The sequence below is a fragment of the Narcine bancroftii genome, unplaced genomic scaffold (assembly GCF_036971445.1).
Source record: "Narcine bancroftii isolate sNarBan1 unplaced genomic scaffold, sNarBan1.hap1 Scaffold_108, whole genome shotgun sequence".
In the NCBI taxonomy this organism is placed as follows: domain Eukaryota; kingdom Metazoa; phylum Chordata; class Chondrichthyes; order Torpediniformes; family Narcinidae; genus Narcine; species Narcine bancroftii.
In genome coordinates, this window is record NW_027211829.1 from 599,719 (window position 1) to 619,468 (window position 19,750).

The 19,750-nt window shown below is 44.2% G+C and overlaps 1 protein-coding gene across 1 annotated transcript; it reads left to right on the forward strand.

Annotated features, from left to right (window-relative positions):
• Positions 1 to 1,254: 1,254 nt before the first annotated feature.
• On the forward strand, positions 1,255 to 4,632 carry LOC138750222 (uncharacterized). The gene is made up of 2 exons (XM_069912348.1): positions 1,255 to 1,374; positions 1,502 to 4,632. The coding sequence occupies exon 2, from the start codon at positions 1,840 to 1,842 to the stop codon at positions 4,588 to 4,590; it is 2,751 nt and encodes a 916-aa protein (XP_069768449.1). The 5' UTR covers positions 1,255 to 1,374; positions 1,502 to 1,839; the 3' UTR covers positions 4,591 to 4,632.
• The last annotated feature ends 15,118 nt before the right edge of the window (positions 4,633 to 19,750 follow it).

Here is a 19,750-nt window from a genome sequence, read left to right on the forward strand (position 1 = left end):
TGTTTTTGTGCACAGACAGGACCCAGGAGTGCTGTTACAACGACCGTATGAGGGCGTTTTCCGCGTGGTGAAGAAGGATGGGTTTGAGTATATTTGGACATTGGGGGACATTTGCAGCTGTATAGTTGGGACAGACAAAACCTCTGCCCATGTGGATCCCGCTTCACCCATTCAGTGCCCCCAGCCCAGACGATGAGGGTGTCCACCTAAGGTGCATGGAGCTGGTGTTTTACTTTCTGGCGATGGTTCTGGGGGGGGGGGGGGTGTACCAGCTGTGTAGTGGGTCGAGAGGGCAAGGTTCTTTGGTGGGCACATGAAATCATAAGGCAGACAGCTGGGAACTCATCCATTTAATTGACCACATGCACGTGGTCCTGCGTGCCGAGGAATCGCACGTTGATCTGTGATTTCCCCTGCCGGAAGGTGCAGGACACTCACAGGGCTTAATTTAAACCTGTGGTCCTGTGGATCTGCAGCAAACTCATTAATGATGTCCCACCTTGACCCATGTGGCCCGGGACACGCTGTAAATAGAAGAATCCTGTAAAGACTGAATAAAGCAGTTTTGTGTTGACTAACCTGGTGTGTTTGTGTGTGTGTGTGTGTGTGTTGCTTTAGTAGCTCTATCGAAGTAGACGCTACATATATAAATATTTGGGAGGATGATCACACTTACAGGATACTTTTCATCCATCTCACAGCCTGTGGGAAGATGCTATTCCCCAGCCTGTTAGTCCTGATCTTGATGATGGACGTGGTTAAAGATGCTGTTCACTAGATCAAAATTGTCTTTGTACTATTCCTTGATCCCAATTTGAACAACACTCCCAGTAAATGTCATCTACAGAAAAAGGGAGACCCCAGTGATCCTCACTACTCTGCATCATTGCTGTCTGATGCTATACAGCAACTAGACCATGTAAGGTAAAACATCATGAGATGGGAATGTGTAAGGAGTTACCCTGTACAGGGCTGTAACAAGAAGGGGAGGTGTCCTTGTACTCCTGTTAGGTAAAACATCATGAGATGGGAATGTGCAGGGCTGTAACAAGATGTGAATGCATCCTTGTACTTACAAGATAAGAGAGACATTGATGGATTGAGAGGCAGGAAGCTAGCAGGGAAAGGATAGCAACAGTTTTAGTCATTGGACAAGTAATGATATGATGATGTTCTAAGCACATATCCAAGGGTATAAAAAATCACCATTTTGCTGATAACGGCAGAATGCATTCTCCGACTAACATGGTTAGTCGCAAGTGTTACAATCCGGTAATAAAGAACAAAGAACCCTGATTTCGACTCAGCCTGGTGTTTGTCTCACTCATTCATGAACAAAGCAGACCTAACAATTTGGTGACCCCGACGTGATGGGTGAGTGAACACTGGACGACGGTTTCTGTTTTTTCTGACAATCATCTCAGCCGGCTGATAAAAAGGTCCAGAGAAGCCTGTTTTAACAAAATTCTCTTTTTTTTTTAAAAATCTTTATGATTGTCAGTAAGAACTGGAGATCGGACAAATTAGACGACCACAATTGAAGTTCGCATGCCAGGATTGTAACACGTAAGTGATTACAGACAAGATAAAAGTCCTTAAGGTGTTTGAATGACATTTATTAAGTGCTTCGCAAGAAACTACTAGAGTTTAAAAGTCTTTATTGTGTCGTTGCAAAGTCCAATAGAGTGAGAAGGTGGTCTATAAACAATTGAGGACCTGAGTTTTCTGCCCTAAACTGGTTATTAAGAGGAGAAATCTCCCACGTGAAGGTTGGGCTTTGAAAGAAAACAAAGGTTCAGGCTTATTGGCCTCAATTGTATCTGAGAGACTGACTTATAAATGTCCGGTAGGTATGATAATGTCTGTACACTTGAGAAGTTAAGAATTTATTTCCCCAATTCGCCGTGGTGGAATACCACAGCTGACACTAGAGACCTTGAGACAACAAAAAAAGTTCTCAGGGACGCCTGCCTGGTGAACAAGAACGACGACAGAAGGCTGCGACAGCTGTGTCCGGATCAGGTAGGAGATATTAATGAAAAAGTTGATAAACTCCTAAGAGACACCCGGTTTATTCGAAATACTTTTGATAAGTTAAATGAGGGTATTCCCAACATCACCAAGGAGATAAAGTTACGTAAATTCATAGATTGGTACAGGGAAACAGGACAAAAGTATAGCCCAAATATTTGGTTTTCTAGTTGTAATTTAACTTTCAGACCCATTTGGGAAAACAGAGAGTGGAAAACGAGCAATCAGAGTATACAGGACAGTCTGAAGTCAATTGGAGGACAAGACTTAGAGACTGTTCCTTTAAAAGATATTAGTCATCCAGCTTGCAAGGAGACATTTTTAAAAGCAATTTTCGTTGACATAGATCCCCTAAACGGACAAGAACCTAAATTAAAACAGGCATTAGAAAGCGGTCCCGCAGCTATGGCTGTACAGTTGCCTGCTAAGACTTTTGACCAAGTTATTAAGGAAATTAATCAGGAATTAGAGGAGCGAAATACCAGTAATGCGGCATTGGAAAAACAAAAAATGCTCCGAAAATGTGTAGACCGCTGGAGGAAGAGGGGTTGGTTACCCGGGGGCACTGAGATGTTCCTGACAGGTGAGGGAAACAAAATTTTAAAACGTAGAGTCTTAGACAAGCTGGAAGAAACAAAACGGGACACAGAAAACAAAATCTTTAATCGCGAGTCAGCAAAAAAGAGGGTGAGAGACAAGGAGATTCAGTACCGCGATGTCCTAGCTCTATTTGAAGAATTTGGTCTCCCTGGTAACCCACCTGTTACTGCCCCTGTAGAAATAGCTTGTAGACCCCCGCCCTATACATATGTGGCGTCAAAAGGTGCCCCTGGCACCCCAGATGGGATCCTGGAGTCACGTCCCTTATATCCAGATATTGAGACACTGGGGTGTGACAAGAACCTCGGGAATAGGGACACATCAGACGAGGTACAGGCCCCTTTAATAAAAATAGAAGGGGGAGTAATAGATGTAGAGACCCCTCTGGAGTCCAAGAAAATAGAAAAGGAGTTAGAGATACAGAAATGGAACATGAAAAAGGTTCAGGATAACATTAAAAACTTAAACAGAGATATTAATGTGCTGGGGCAGATCAGTGAGGATCAAAAAGAATTAATGGTAGGTGTATTTAAGGAAGTGGAAAAGATAACTACAACACTGTCAGGAGAAATTAAAGCTGAAGGAATGGTAATAGGAGTAAAGGACGAAAAGTGTAGTACAGAAGAGGAAACGAGATACGATCCACCATGGGAGGAAAGTAGAAGGAAAAGACTCGGGAGGGAGAAAAATAGACATGCCTACCTGGACATAGTTAGGACAAAAGAGAAAGATGTGAAACAACTAAACTATGGCCGAAAAGATTATCTTAGAGATGAACGTGACCAATATACCTTTGACCCTGAGACATTGGAAGCTGATAGGGACAGTGACAGTGACGAAGAAGAGTCAGAACAAGGTGGGATAAATAAATGCATGCCAAGAGTAAAGAAGGAGCAGAAATCCCCAAAATTGAGATATCAATGCCCATTACTGATCACGGGACGGGGAACTCAAAAATATGTACCCTGGTCACGAATGGACTTAGAGAGTTTAATGAAAAAACTACCTCCGTTGAGTAATGGGGCTAGTCCATGGATTTCTTGTTTTGAGCGAGAAACCTGCCAAGAACAATTAGCACTCGCAGATGTCAGAACTATCATGATAAAATTAAAGGCAGAAGGGGCCCTGAAGCAAATAGAGAAAATTGTAAGAAGCAGTAAATTGGGGGATGAAATAGAATTTAACCCACTTCGGAATAAATTTTGGGAAGCACTTAGGGAAACATTTCCTACACCCTATAGTTTGGATGCCTTGGTAACCCTTCAACTAAAGGAAGGAGAGACTGCACACGAGTATTTCACTCGAGCATGGGACTTATGGGAAACAGGGACTGGAGAAAGACCCGACCACAGCCCCTTAGGAAGGGCTCACTTTCGTAATGGGATAATAAACGGACTACCTGCTACGGTTCAAGCAAAATTAAGGGACATTGTGGGAGTAGAGACAATGTCAGAGGATTTGTGGAAAAGACACCTGACACATGCAATCAAACGACATCGTCAATCAGAGCATGCTAAGTCAGAAAGTGCGTCCCAGAAGGAGGTGGACAAAACAACCGATAAATTGGTGAGAGCTATAGAACATATAGGGGTTAAATTAGCGGCCCAACAGATAGTCCCACAGGTCATGGGGCCAGTGATAAATCCGGGACCCCAAGTAAGAAATGGTTGGGAAAGACAGCTAGGTACAATGTATAGAGGGGAACATGCAGTATGCTGGTACTGCCAAAATCCTGGACACTACCAGCGGAACTGTCCGGAGGCTGGGAGAGCAAGGGGAAAAAGATTACCCTCTATTAGAGGCTATCGGGGAAGAGGAGGAAACTTAAGAGGACAAGCAAGGGGTAGGGGTGGACACATTGATGGGCCCCAGAGAATCGGGGGGTGGCAGAGTGATCAACAAGTCCAGGCACCTCAGTGTAATGACTATATTGAGGAAGGTGCTGAATTTGATTATTGAAGGTGCCCAGGAGAATCAAAAATCACGCCTCCCTGGGAGCCACCAAAAATTTGGGGGACGGTAAATGGAGAAAAAATTGAATTTATGGTTGACACAGGGGCAGCAGTTACGACAGTGATTAAAAAACCCCCAGGGAGCACATTTTCGGGCAAAACATTATCTACAATAGGATTCTCCGGGATAAGGGAAACACAGCCCTATACAGATAACATCGACATGACATTTGGACGACAAAGGGTTAAAACGCCTGTCCTGGTTGTGCCAAGTTGCCCCATTAATTTATTAGCAAGGGACATTCTTACCAAACTAGGAATAACCATACAATGTTCTGAGAAGGGCCTTCGGTTAACATACCCAGGGGATACAATAAGAAGGGGAGGACAGTTTATAATAATGACCCCATCTAACGCTTCAGAAGACTCTGTGGAGGTTAGTATTTTCTGGAGTCGGCTACTGTATGATGAACCAGGCCCAGGGCTGATTAAACAGTTTTTTGAGTGGAGGGCCAGTATTCCTCGGTATGGGGATTACCATTATCCACTAGATCCTATGCATGTTACATTAAACTACACCATCCACCCGGACCAGGAATATGAGGAGAGGTGGGACTCTCTAAAAGAAGGGAAGACAGAAACGATACATTGTCCATTTATCTTTGTAGGTAAGGAGGGAATAGCTGCTATGGTTGTCATGACAGAAGAACAAATGGAGTGGTTCTGCTTAGGAGTAGAAAGTGTGCCTCATGTGACCTTGGGTATTGCCAAAGATCATCACGCTCGACAGCTGGGTCCGATGGTAAAGGAAGCGATAGGGTGTGAATACAGGCAGACAGAAATCCCGGGATATTCCACCTCGGAGGGAGGAAAATTTGTCAGACTGAATATTGAAGCATGGGACCAGGTTGTGAATGAGAAAGTAGAAAGAGACCGAGCCATAGAAGGAGAAAATATTGATCACAGAGACTCAGACAAATATCTTTCTAATCTGAGTCCACATATATGGACAACGGGTCCCTATGATGTGGGAGTAATAAAAGGAGAGGTATTTCTAGAATTGGCCAACCCCGGGCAGAAACCAATATGGAGAAAACAATACCGCTTGTCGCCCAGTCAGGAGGAGGGTATTAAAGGAACGATAGAAGGGTTAATGGAGTCAGGGGGTTTTAAGGGCGGCACCTGACAGTATGTGGAACACGCCCATCATGCCTGTTCCCAAACCAGGTAGAAAAGACTGGAGGATGGTACACGACCTCCGGGAGATTAACTTGGCTACCAAGACCATCGGGAGACCAGTCCCAGACCCATATGTAGCACTTAGGGCTCTGAGTCCGGAGCACGAATACTATACTGTCATTGATCTGGCAAACGCATTCTTCTGCTTGAATTTAGCTGAGGAATGGCAAGACTGGTTAACTTTCACTTACCAAGCACATCGGTACACATACACTAGATTACCTCAGGGTTATAAGGACAGTCCAGGACTGTTCAATCAGGCCCTTAGCGAAATCCTAATGAAATTAAAGCTCCCGGAAGATGTTACACTGATTCAGTATGTAGACGACCTACTATTAGCAGGGAAAACGCCACATGGGTGCCTGACAGGGCAGCCAAACAGGTTACTGATTATCATGAACATATACAGGGGATGATTTTGAGGTCCCATAACAAAAAAAATGAATCTGAAACTAAGGAGACTTGTAGCAGATTGAATGACTACACAGATGAGTTTTGTGGAAGAAGAGTGCTGTACAACTGGCTCCCCGCTAACTGGGATGGTCGGTGTGCTCTAGTAACCCTTAATGCGCCAGTGCTGATTGTCAAAAGGCAGGAGGGAGACGAGGATTCCCTAGAATTGCGCCACACAGAGAGTTGGCTGTGGAGAAAAAGGAGGAGTGTTGAACTCTTGGGGCCGGGAGGAAGGAACCCTGATGGGGTTGATGCCAGTGGCCAAGCCCGGAATATTCCGGACGAATTTAAATTAGCCGATGAGATTGCAGCTGGGTTTGAAAGCTTTCCTGTTTTTAGTGCAATTTTTCCCATCACTGTAAATAAGAATGTTAATAGGATCAACCTTATTCACTATAATGTCCAGCGCCTTGCAAATTTGACCAGGGACGTTGTTGAGGCAATACATCAACAACTGTCAGAAACTTCCCTTATGACACTTCAGAATAGGATAGCGATTGATATGGTCCTGGCAGAGAAAGGTGGAATGTGTGCTATGTTTGGAGATCTATGCTGCACTTCTATCTCTAATAACACAGGGCCAGATGGATCACTCACTAAGGGGTTAACGAAACTTAGGGCATTGGCGAAAGAATTAAAAGCCCAGTCTGGAGTCTCCAATCCTGTTTTATCCTGGTTACAGGGAGTGTTTGGGAGATGGACCACATTGTTAGGACAACTTTTGCTGGGTTTGTTCATTTCTGTATCAATTTTTATCACTTGTGGCTGTTGTTGTATTCCATGCATTCGAACGCTGGTCACGAGGACCATAGAGACAGCCTTTGCTGACCGTGATGAACTGCCTCCGAAATATCAAGCTGTGCAGGCTGTGGAGCAAGACTATCTCACATTACAGGAGGCGGAGAAAGTTGCTGAGATCGATCTGGAGTCTGAAGGGGAATGTGATGGGAAGGAGGGATTGTGAATTAGATTGTTACACATATAATTTTAACCTTGCTTGTAACCTAAATATTATAAGCTTGATTGTAGAACAAATATTATACCATTGATTGTAACACAAACATTATTAATCAGATTGTAGAACAAGTATTATGAATTAGATTGTAGACCATATGTTAACTTGGGAATTTACTAATGTACGGGGGGTTAGCTAGTTTTTTGCTTGGGGGCAAATGGGATGAAACTTGTAAACGGGCAATGGGATCGGGGTGACGGATGGGGGGTGTACGCAAAGGAGGGTTGGGGGAGCCCTCGCCCACCAGCCGAACTACCCTGTGAACAGAACCCGTATAGAGCTTGGCAATAATAGGCGAACTAATGTAACGCGGTGGTAGCATAGTCAGGGCGAGATTGTCCTCTAAAGAGGACAAAGGAGGGATTGTAAGGTAAAACATCATGAGATGGGAATATGTAGGGAGTTACCCTGTACAAGGCTGTAACAAGAAGGGGAGGTGTCCTTGTACTCCTGTTAGGTAAAACATCATGAGATGGGAATGTACGGGGCAGTAACAAGATGTGAATGCATCCTTGTACTTACAAGATAAGAGAGACATTGATGGATTGAGAGGCAGGAAGCTAGCAGGGAAAGGATAGCAACAGTTTTAGTCATTGGACAAGTAATGATATGATGATGTTCTAAGCACATATCCAAGGGTATAAAAAATCACCATTTTGCTGATAACGGCAGAATGCATTCTCCGACTAACATGTTTAGTCGCAAGTGTTACAATCCGGTAATAAAGAACAAAGAACCCTGATTTCGACTCAGCCTGGTGTTTGTCTCACTCATTCATGAACAAAGCAGACCTAACAGTTCACAGTCCAATCTCACTTCTCATTCCTTCAAGTTCACTGGTTGCAGGCCATTCTTATACTGTGCACAGAATTGAACATATATAAAGTTCACCAGGTTTGGTGCTAGAAAGGTAAATAATTACTATTCAGGAATGTTCTTGTTTATTTTCAGAGAGAGGTGTGTTGTTCAGGGAAGCATTCGTGTTCTTTTGACTCAACGTACCAGCATCTGAAGTCTGTTATCTCTTCAGAAAAGCTCTGATAGCTTTAGCTTGGAGTAGAGCTGAACCAGGACTTTGCAGGTATTTAAGGGAGTGTGTCGGCAGGGTTTGTTCTGGACCAACAATCTCACCAAATGACTCTGCTTGAAATTAAGATTCAAACCATTTTGAGGAATACAACAGGAAATGTTCAACAAGAGCCTGGTGTTCCCAGAGGAGTTTTCTTTCAATAGAGGAAATGAATATTTTTTAAAGTCCATTCATCTTCCTGATACAGATCTTTGTATTTAACTTTCAGGTTGCTATCTGTTTTTAACTTGGAGGCTTTTAATGGGGTGACTGGGTAGAATCTTTGCTTTAACCAAGCAGTTCGCTTGCAATTTTCCAGCTGTAGGATGTGTTGCAGTTGCTTGCAAGTTTAGCAAGTGGGATTATGATGTGAAACTGCAAGTCACAGTGTGATTTTTGTGTTTGAAAATGCCAATGTGAAAATTTTAACTTGTGTCTCCTTCATTTGTTTAAGTTTGCAGAGGAGACGTTGGGTCAAGCTGAGAGGACAGAGTTGGATGTCCAATTGGTGAATCGGCTGGGCAAAGCAGAAAGCACAAAATGAGGGTCTGAAAAAATAATGAAGCAGACTGAAGTGCCGTTGAACCAAACCCAGGTAAAGAAATTAATTTTGTGCTGTGTACTTAAAAGATCAAACAATTTGGGCTTTTAGTGGTGACCTATTTAAATGAACAAAATCTGATTAGAATTGAAGTTTATGGAATGTTTGAAAGTTTCCACAAAGAAATGGAGCATATAAATTAGATGTTGTAATTAATATAAATGAACAATACAATGAGCCTGGTGTCACAGTATCTGCCTCCCTCTACTGTACATCACTGTTAAACCTTCTCCCCAAAATGAACCTGATGTCAAAGTATCTGACACAGTTAACCGTACGTCATTGTTAAACCTTCTCATAAAATGTGAATCCTGTCTCATAGTTTCTGCCTTAGTCTATAGTACATTAATGTTAAACTTTCTCCCCCCCTGTGAACCTGGTGTAATAGTATCTGCCACAGTTTATTGTACATCACTGTTAAACCTTCTCACAAATGTGAATTCGGTGTTCCAGTATCTTCCACAGTTTAGTGTACACCACTGATAAACTTTCTCCCCATTGTGAATCCAGTGTCACAGTATCCTCCTCAGTCTTCTGTACATCACTGTTAAATATTCTCCCCACTGTGACCCTGGTGTCACAATATGTGTCACAATATCATACTTATCCTTCTCAGTGCTGTGCACCCAGTGTCACAATATCTGTCTCAGTCTACCGTACTTCACCGTTAACCTTATCCCCACTGTGAACCTGGTGTCACAGTATCTTCCACAGTTTATTGTACATTACTGATAAACCTTCTCCCCATTGTGAACACGGTGTCACAGTATTTGCCTCAATCATCCATACATCACCATTAAACATCTCCCCAATGTGAACATGTTGTCACTTTATCTGCCACAGTTTATTTTACATCACCTTTAATCCTTATTCCCATTGTGAACCTGGTGCCACAGTATCTATCTCAATCTACCATCCATCACCATTAACCTTCTCCGCACTGTGAACCCGGTATCCGCCGCAGTTTATTGTACATCACTGTTATACCTTCTCCATACTCTGAAATCGGTTTCACACTATCTGCCTTAATCTACCGTACATCACTGTTTAACATTCTTCTCATTGTGAACTTGGTGTCACAGTATCTATCATAGTTTATCGTACATTACTATTAAAACTTCTCACTGTTGTGAAGCCATAATCTTAGTATCTGTCTCAGTCTCCCATACATAATTGTTAAACCTTCTCCCCCTGTTAACCTGGTGTCACTTTATCTACCACAGTTCATTTCACATCATCATTAAACCTTCTTCCTACCGTGGTGAACATGGTGTCACAGTATCTGACAAAGTCTAACGTACATTACTGTTAAACATTCTCACTGCTGTGAACTCAGTGTCACAGTATATGTCTCAGTATACCATACATCATCGTTAAAACTTCTCCCCCTGTGAACCTAGTGTCACAATATTTGTATCAGTCTACTGTACACCACCATTAAAACTTATCCCCACTGTGAACCTGGTGTCACAGTATCTGCCAAAGTTTACTGTACATCACCATAAAACCTTTTCCCCACTGTGAACTTGGTGAGAGAGAAGAGAAAGAGAGAGAGAGAGAGAGAGAGAGAGAGAGAGAGAGAGAGAGAGAGAGAGAGAGAGAGAGAGAGCACGGTCAGGACCTCGGCTTTATACCATGGGCCCTCTGGGCCCACCTGGTGGTCGGATGACATTAGGCCGGGTGCCTTGTATCTAGGCCACCTAATTGCCTTGTATCTAGGCCACCTAATTGCCAGCATATCATCTCACAGGTCACCACACTGTTCCTTTTGTGTTTCCCTTATTTGAAGTGAAACATTATCCAGCCAGACATCTCCTCTTGTGTGGACAACAAGGGCTTTGACCAGTCTGAAGTCAGGACTCCCAACCTATCTTCCAAATGGGGTTTTCCACAAGCTGCCACCTTGTCCTGTTCCAGTCCCAGCTGCTGCAGAACTGGAGAACTCATCTCTCTCTCTCTCTCTCTCTCTCTCTCTCTCTCTCTCTCACAATAACAGAGAAAACCACATGACCCTCTGGGAACAGCCAACTGCACTCAGACTGCGGCACCGGAGCTAATCCTCTGAGTTTGTCCATCTGCTGCTTTCCAAAACAATAATCTATCACTCCACAGCAGGTCGAATTAACACCTACTTGTGAAATCCTTATACCGATTCTTCAAAGTTTTTGCAAAGGCACCCGGAGCCTGGAATGTCCGCCTTGAGCAGAGCTCTGGCATTTTAAATGAGATCAGTTTTAAAGTGTTTGTATGTGTCCTACACTAAAAAACATGCCACAATTTATCTCAGTTTAAAACATCTCTCTAACCAATATAAAATATAGCATAATCTGTCACAGTATAAACTCCTTGCAGACAGCATGTGATTTGAACCCTGGGCCCAATCGCTGGCGCTGAAAAGAGTTGTGATAACTGCTAAGCCAACCAGGGCACCCAAAGAATATCTAGATCCCTCCCCCTCTGGGTTGTGGGCCCAGCACGCATCCACTGCACCGCTCAGCTTACATGAACACAGAATTCTGAGCGATGTAGATGGAACAAATGCAAGCAGGCTTTTTATTCACTGAGTTAAGGTGAGACAAGAACCAGAGGGCATGGGTCAAGTATGAAAGGTGAAATGTTGAAAGGGAACATTTGGGAGGAACATCTTCACACAGAGAGTGGTGGGAGAGTGGAACCAGCTGCCAGCTGAAGTGGTGAATGCCGGCTTGATTTTGAGAGTTAATAAAACTTTGGACAGGTACCTGCATGAGAGGGCTATGTTCCAGGTGCAGTTCAGTGGAACTGGATAAAATAATAGGTCGGCACAGACTAAAAGGGCTGAAAGGCCTGTTCTTCTGCTGGAGTTTTCTATGGAAGAGATTGTGCAGTCACTGATATCAGAGACTCATGGAATTGTAATCCACAGAGACCGACCCTTCAGACCAGCTCGACCCTGATACCCAAGTTGTCCTCTTCAACTGGTCCCATTCACCTGCATTTGGCCCATAACCCTCTGAATCTGTACCTGAGTAAATGTCCTTAAAACATTACAATAGTCCCCGGCTTTACCACTTCCTCTGGCAGCTCGTTCCACTCACCCCGCCGCCTTCTGGGTGAAAATGATACCCCTCAGGTCCTTTTCAAATCTTTCCCCTCTCAATTTAAATCTATGTCCTCTGATTTTACCTGTTGGGGAAAAAAGGCAAATTACCTTAAGATTTCAAGATCTCTGAGGTCCCCCTCAGCCTCCTACACTCGAAGGAGAACAGTCCCAGTCTATCCAACCTCTCCTTTAATTCAAAGCATTGGCAAGTTAATTGGGTGTGATCGGAGTAATCGAGTGGTTCGTGGGACACCACACTGTAATGTTCATATTAATACATTACATTTCTCTATGCTTGGTACATGTCTTTTCTCTTTTCTAAGCCTCTCTCAAGTCACCCCTCAGCCTCTGTCATTCCAGGACGATCAGTTCCCGTCGACGCTGCCTCTCTGATGACACAGCCCCAGTCCAGTCTAGAAATGATTTCTCTTGACTGAAATGCAGCAGGAACTTCACATCCTCAAGGGTCACAGAATCTCTCTGAAAATCCAAACCAAACTCCAGAAGCTGGTAACTGCAGGCATTAAATCTTTTGGTCGAACCCTATCAAAGATATTCCCCAACTTCTACCCATCTCACTCCCATTCTCTTGCTGAAAATGACGCACTTACCTGCTGAAGTCCACAGACACAAGACGTGGCAAGGGACCAAGACCATAACAGGCCACAAGTCAACCTTGCAAGTTACAAATAATGATGCCTCCCTTCCACACAGACTGGTTGGATGAGAAGAACAGGATGTCATGGAAGAAAGCTCCGTGTCCCCCTGATGAACAGGCCCCCTTCATAGCTGCAGGTGAAGTCAAATCAAGTTTATTGTCATCTGATTGTACAAGTGCAACCCAACAAAATAGTGTAGTCTGGTTCTCAGCGCAAAACACGCAGACACAGAACTGGACACTACACACATACCAACAAAACTGTGGTGGACCATTGCATTACAGTCATTGTACTGGTTGGCCCACCCCTGATATTGTAACTCCTCCCCCTTCAGGATTCCTAATAAAGACAGTATCGCCCAATCTACTCCCTCAGTACTTCAAATCGGGCCAACAGCATGCAAGATATGCCTGTAATTTTATAGTGATTAAAGCCTATTAATCTTGACTTCGGTTCGTCGTGTCTAATTGATAGCGCTACAATTTAATCACTCTGCCTGCATGCCCTGGACAAGGCTACTTGAACAGAGAAGCTGGACACTGACCTCAATTATCCAGAGGCCTCCATAAAATTTGGTCAGTGGCTGCCTGAACACCTTTCTGAGGTGACACGACATTTGGAAAAAGGTCGATAGGAGAGACCTGCTCTTTGCACAGGTCGACCACCGCATCTTCCAGATGATGAGAGACTGAGATTTACTCAGCTGCTATGGGGCTCATGAAAATGCAGTCCTTAGCCTCAAAGAATGTAATCAACACCAGATCCTCCTGGGCAGCCGCCGTCATGCACCTAATGAATCTGTTGATGAATACATTCGAGCCTTGTGGGAGCAAAGGAGAGCTTGTGGCTCACTGATGTTATGGCAGCTGTCTACCAGGAGAACTGATCAGCGATGCCTGTGTGGCCGGCCTCGAGTCTGATAGTATCAGACAAAGGCTTTTGGTGAATGTCCTGCAGGACATGGTCAATCTTGCCAAGACACTAACATGGCCCAACTGAATGCAGAAGCTTATTCCATTGACAGTGCAGCAGACACATGGGGAGTTCAGTCAACACCACCTTGGGACATGGGCTCCCAAACAGCAGACGCCATCACGGAGCACCCAAAGTGCTATAACTGCAGCCAGATAAAACATCCATGAAAGAACAGCCCTGCCAGAAGCGCAGCCAGTTCCAGCTGAGGGAGAAAGGGACCCCTTGCAGTGCCTGATGTGAACAATGACCATGGCCAGCTTGGACTGTGTCACCTCCAGCCCCATTTCTAGTCATGAAAAACAGCATGGTGGGGGCCCGAGCACGACGGACAGGGTTAACATCATTTCCGGCAGTGACTGCGTGCAAACCATGGGAGTAGCCATCTTCGGGGTAGACATTTTGGAAGTTGCTGACACACACATAGAATAGCAACTGAGACAGACAACAAACTTACACTGGCATCCATCATTCTAGATCAGAGTAGCATGCACCAATAAGCAAAGTCCACCATGAACATTGAGGTAAACGGCTGCATTTACAAACTGCTTGTTCAACACAGGAAGCCCTGAATGTTGTGCCGACCCATATATTCTTTTTTTTAAAAAAAACTAAACTCTCCCTATCCAATTACCCTCTATTTTTCTTCCATCCCTGTGCCTGTCTAAGAGCCTCTTAAATGCCCCTAATGTTTGACCCTCCACCACTATCCCTAGCAAAGCATTCCAGGCACCCACAACTCTGTGTAAAAATAACCTACCCCTGATGTCTCCCATAAACTTCCTTCCCTTCACTTTGTACACATGTCCTCTGGTCCTTGCTATTCCTGCCTTTGGAAACAGGTGCTGGCTCTCCACCTTATCTATGCCTCTCGTAATCTTGTAGTCTGCTATTAAGTCTCCACTCATACTTCTATGCCAAAAATTTCCTCCTCTCACCTTATTTAGTAGTCCTCTGGTATTCTCGCCCCAGGAAAAATGTGCTGGCTGTCCACCCTATCTGTGCCTCTCATCGTCTCATGGACCTCTATTAAGTCACCTCTCATCCTTCTTTGGTGTCCATAGAAAAGCCCTACCTCTGCTCACCTTGCCTTATAAGACTTATTTTCCAAATCAGGCCACATCCTGGTGAATCTCCTCTGCACCCTCTCCATAGCTTCCACCTCATTCCTAGAATGAGGTGACCAGGTGAAATATCCTCAGAAAAGGATATCCACTGCCTTTCAATATGAATTCACGACACTCAGCGAAGAAAATTAGTTAATATCTCATCCGATTTCATAAGTAGAACCTGATGAAACAGTGTCCTCTGGTTCTTGATGTAAAAACATGCAAACACACATCAGACACAAGACACATACAGAACAACGACACATCGACACAGAACCTACTTAGCAAAATGCTGGAAAACAATTCTGTGAGACGTCTCTTTTTCTACATTCGATGTAAACCCGTTACACCTCAATGCATGTCTGAAATACATTTATTAAAAATAAATATTCTTCACAAATCATCGAGTCATGAGAAGTTGATTCAGCAATTCATCCGTTGTTCAGCAGCTCTTCTCACTGCCTGTGGGAAGAAGCAGCTCCTCAGCCGGTGGGATCTGGCTGAAATCCTTCTGTATCTCTTCCCCGACATGAGGAGCTTCATCACTTATCACTTAGTAATCATCTATATACTGCAAATCTCGAAAATAAATCTTCCTAAATGAGTCCAATGTGACTGATTTCACCCCACCACCCCTCACATTAACAATAGGTCAGGAGACATAAATGGAGTATATATCTCTACTCTATTAATGAGACTTTTTTTTGGAACAATGCAGAATCTGGATCTGAATTTATTGTCATGAACATTTCACGGAATGTATTGTTCCGCAGCAGTATCACAGGTGGAAATATTGCTATAAATTACATTTTCAAAAGAAGAGAATATGAGATCGTGTCTATGGTTCGTTGAACATTCGGAAATCTGATAACAAGGTAAACGGACAGAAGCAGGTCACTAGGCCCATCGAGTCTGTTCCATGACTCTACACTCAGCTGAACCTTGTTCCAATTTCCAGCCTTTTCCCCAGGTCTCTTGATACCCTTACTAATGAGATACTTATCCATTTCCTATTTAAATTCTCCTCGTGATCTGACCTCCACTGCCTTGTGCGGCTGTGGGTTCCACAGATCCGCGACCCTCTGACTAAAGAAGTTCTTCCTCCTCTCTGATTGAATAATTTCTAATTTTAAGATTATGACCCTTGTCCTCGATTCACCTATCAAGGGAAATATCTAATCCGCATTCACTCTGTCAAAATCTTTCAACATTCAAAATATCTCTATGATATTCTCTTACACTCCAACGAATACAACCCATCAGGCACCAAATGTTCCCCATACGCCACCCCCTGCATTCCAGGAATAATCCTAGACAATCTTTGCACCCTCTCCAACAACATTACATCACTTCTGAGATACTCTCATTAACATCTCTCTGTCTTCTGGTATTTGCTCCTCTCACCCCAGGAAAATCTACCCTACCAATGCCCTCATAATCTTGTAGACCTCTATTGTCACCACTTATCCTTCTTCACTCCGAAGAGAAAAGCCCTAGCTCTGTTAAGCTTGCCTCATTTTTCAGTTCAGGCAACCTCCTCATAAATCTTCTCTGCACCTTAATAGTCTGAATCTTCCTGAGATTGCCTGATCTTGGAAGTGAAGCAGGCTTAGGACTTGGAGGGGAGACCGCCTAGAGACACCCGGTGCTGTAGATTTCTGAGGGGCGCTGGAGAAAGTGGCGACACTCTGTCCGCCTTCCCGTAGAATAAAGTTAAAGAATTTCATGTATGTTACATTCTCAATGTAGTGTTACATGATGATAGTGGAACATTTACATTTACCCTCTGCAAAACTTCCAGTAATGAGGAAACCAGAACTGAACACAATATTCTAATTGTGATCTAACAAGAGTTTTCTCGAGCTGTAACGTGACCTCTCAACTCTTGAGCTCAATCCCCAACTAATGAAGGCCAGAATACCATAAGCCTGAACGACCCTATCAACCTGCAAGGGCAACCTCGAGGGATCGGGAATTGATGGAACCACTCAGAAGTGGATGAAGTTGCATCCTGTAAAAATGTGTATCAGAAGACGGCAAGGCAGCCAGCAGGAACCAGAGGCTTTGAAATGATATAGGCTCGCAATACTGTCACTTTCTTCGTAGATGTTATCAGTTTATTGCCTTGTTACACAGAATAAAACACTTTGAATATGTCAACCACTGAGGTGACAACTGACAAACCTCTTCAACAGTCAGCTCTCCCTCATGCAGCATCGCTGTTTTGAGTAGAAGGCTGTTCTCACAAAAATAGCCATCACAAGCGGCACTTTGTTGCCCTTAGAATGCCTGGCACTGCTCCCAGCATGCACGGTGCTGCTCCCAGCATGCTCCAACCATGGCCGACCCCATGCCTGACAGCATTGGCAGAGCGAGGGTCACAAGGCCATGCCTCAAGGTTGCCGATGGTCGTAGTGTACAAACCTTCTGCATGACACACACTCCCCCACCCCAAGCTTCAAGAACAGTGTTCATGAAACAGCTATCAAGCTCTTGTGGACAGAGGAGAAGAAGCTGTCCTTGTGCTGTTGGGTGTTCATCAGGCTTCTGTACCTCCATCCCAATGGTAGCATTGAGAAGATGTCACAGGCTGGGGTGGGGGTCCTTGAGGGTAGAGTCTGGTTTCTTGAGACACCGCCTCTTGTAGATGTCCTCGATGGACAGGGGACTAATGCCCATGATGGCGCTGGCTGAGTTCACAACTCTATGTCGCCTTTTCCTGAACAGTGAACAGTTTCACATGTCTCTCCAACGAAGTGACCCAGGTGACCACCCTCCTGGAGATGTTGGCCAACGAGTCAGCAGTGTCACTGCACCAAACAAAGGACACTCTGACATGAACAGTTGTGGAGCTGAAGGAGAGACGTATGGTGGAAATGCCAAATCGGATGGCCCTGGACTACCTGCTGGCAGCTGTGCTGTCATTGGCCAGGAGGGCTGCACCTACATTCCCAAGGAATCCTCTAACATCACCCACCTGACTGACCACATTCGGGACTCGGTAGCCAAAATTCAAAAATCCAGGGACCAGATCCACCAGCATCACCACCTCATGGGGACCCTGGGGGCCATTTGGCTCCACGAGAGGCATTTGGGTGACTATCATTCACTGGGGGATTGCACTTATTTTTGTTATCATTGGTATAGTTATTCCATGACGTGATCGTCAATTTATATTCACATTTTCATTGCCCCGTTAGACCTTCTTATTACCTGTTGCACTTTATTGGCAATCAGTGTGTCTTCTAAAGGGGTGGATTGTCATGGAGAGGCAGTGTCCACCACCTGGTGGCGCTGCTGCGATCCTGTTCGGTGGACACACTACCTGCCAATCAAGGTCAAAGACTCACTCCAAGTCATCATGGTGACCCTTGCGATTGGCTCACCTAAATCCCCAGCAGCTGCAGTCCAGGCAGTCCGCCCAGACTCAGCCCTGACCTTCACCCAATTGGCCCACCTAAATCCCCAGGAGCTGCAGTCCAGGCAGCCCGGCCAGACTCAGCCCTGACCTTCACCCAATTGGCTCAGGTGAATCACCTCGACTGACCCCTGCTGAGCCCCTGCACTTGGCTTTCAGCATTGGCCACAGCAGTCAACAGGGCCCAGCCTGCCCCAAGAGATTGGCCCTCCCAGCACTGCCCCCAGAACTATAAAGGACCATGTTCCCCTTTGTTCTGCCTCTTTCGACTCCTCATGGCTAGTAAGTAGCATCTTCCACACTGGGTTGGGGTGAGTCGCGAGGTAAGGCAGCAAGAGCCATGTCCATACTGGTCAAAGGGTGGGGACTCATAGTATAACTTTGATCCTGAATTTTGAATGTGTAGGTTCATGTAATTTCCACCAGTCTCTGTCGGTTTCACCCTCCTTATTAGAAGTGTATATTTATTCCCTGCGTACTCTGTGTGTAGACTTTTGCCTAACATATCGACCCTGTTGTCCTGTTTCCATCCCCGAAATAAATGTGTGCTTTGTACCTCCGCTTTGGTCTGGTTCTTAATCTGTGGGACCCACACGAATCTGACAACAATGGAGGAGGGAAAGCAAAGTATGTCAAAATGTATTATTGCCTATGAACAGAGGCAATAGAATATTAAATTTATGTTATGACAGAGTATAAGATATTTTGAAGATGCTACATGGAAGAAATTCTTCAAACAATTAAACACAAATATGGAGAGGCCAGTGGGACCTTCTGTTTTCTCCCGCTTAGATCATTCTTAAGAGAAAGATAGGGACCAACACTGATTCCACCTAACATTAGTGAAATGGAACAAAGAGTTGGATGGGAAATACACCCAAATTTATCAATGAAATGTACGATGCTCTCCAGAGAGAAAATCCAAAACCAGGATAGCAGAGGTCAGGAGAAAGATGGGAGTCGGACTTGGATGTGACGATTTCAGAAAGAAGCTGTTCAGAGTGGTGTGAAGATTGAAATATACAAATTCAAGAAGAAATAGGGTCAGGATTGTGTCAAGAGTGTTACAAATATGATTAATGCCAGATATAAAATACAATTCTCCACATCAATTCTGCTATACTCCATATAAATTAAATGGACTTATCTCCAATATTTCTGAGAAATGTTTTCAATGTAATCAGGTGATCGGGACTTTTTTTTCCATTCGGTTTGGACCTGTGTAAAAGTGGAAGAATTTCAGTTTATTATTAGGACAAATTATGAAGATAAAAATACAAAAGGATGTGAGAATATTTGTGCTTGGTTATATATATGAAGCAGATACAAAACTGAAGTTGGATAAATATCAAGCAAACTTTCAGAGTCGAGCCATAGCAGCAGTGAAGAAATGTGCAGCACGAACGAGGGTATCAGAGAGTTTTGTAACGAGAGATGGGACACTGAAATGAAAAACTGTGTCACTATGTAACCATTTAACCATTTACAGAGCGGAAACAGGCCATGACATCCTCCACTAGCTCAATCCTCCTGATCTCCGCCAATATCCC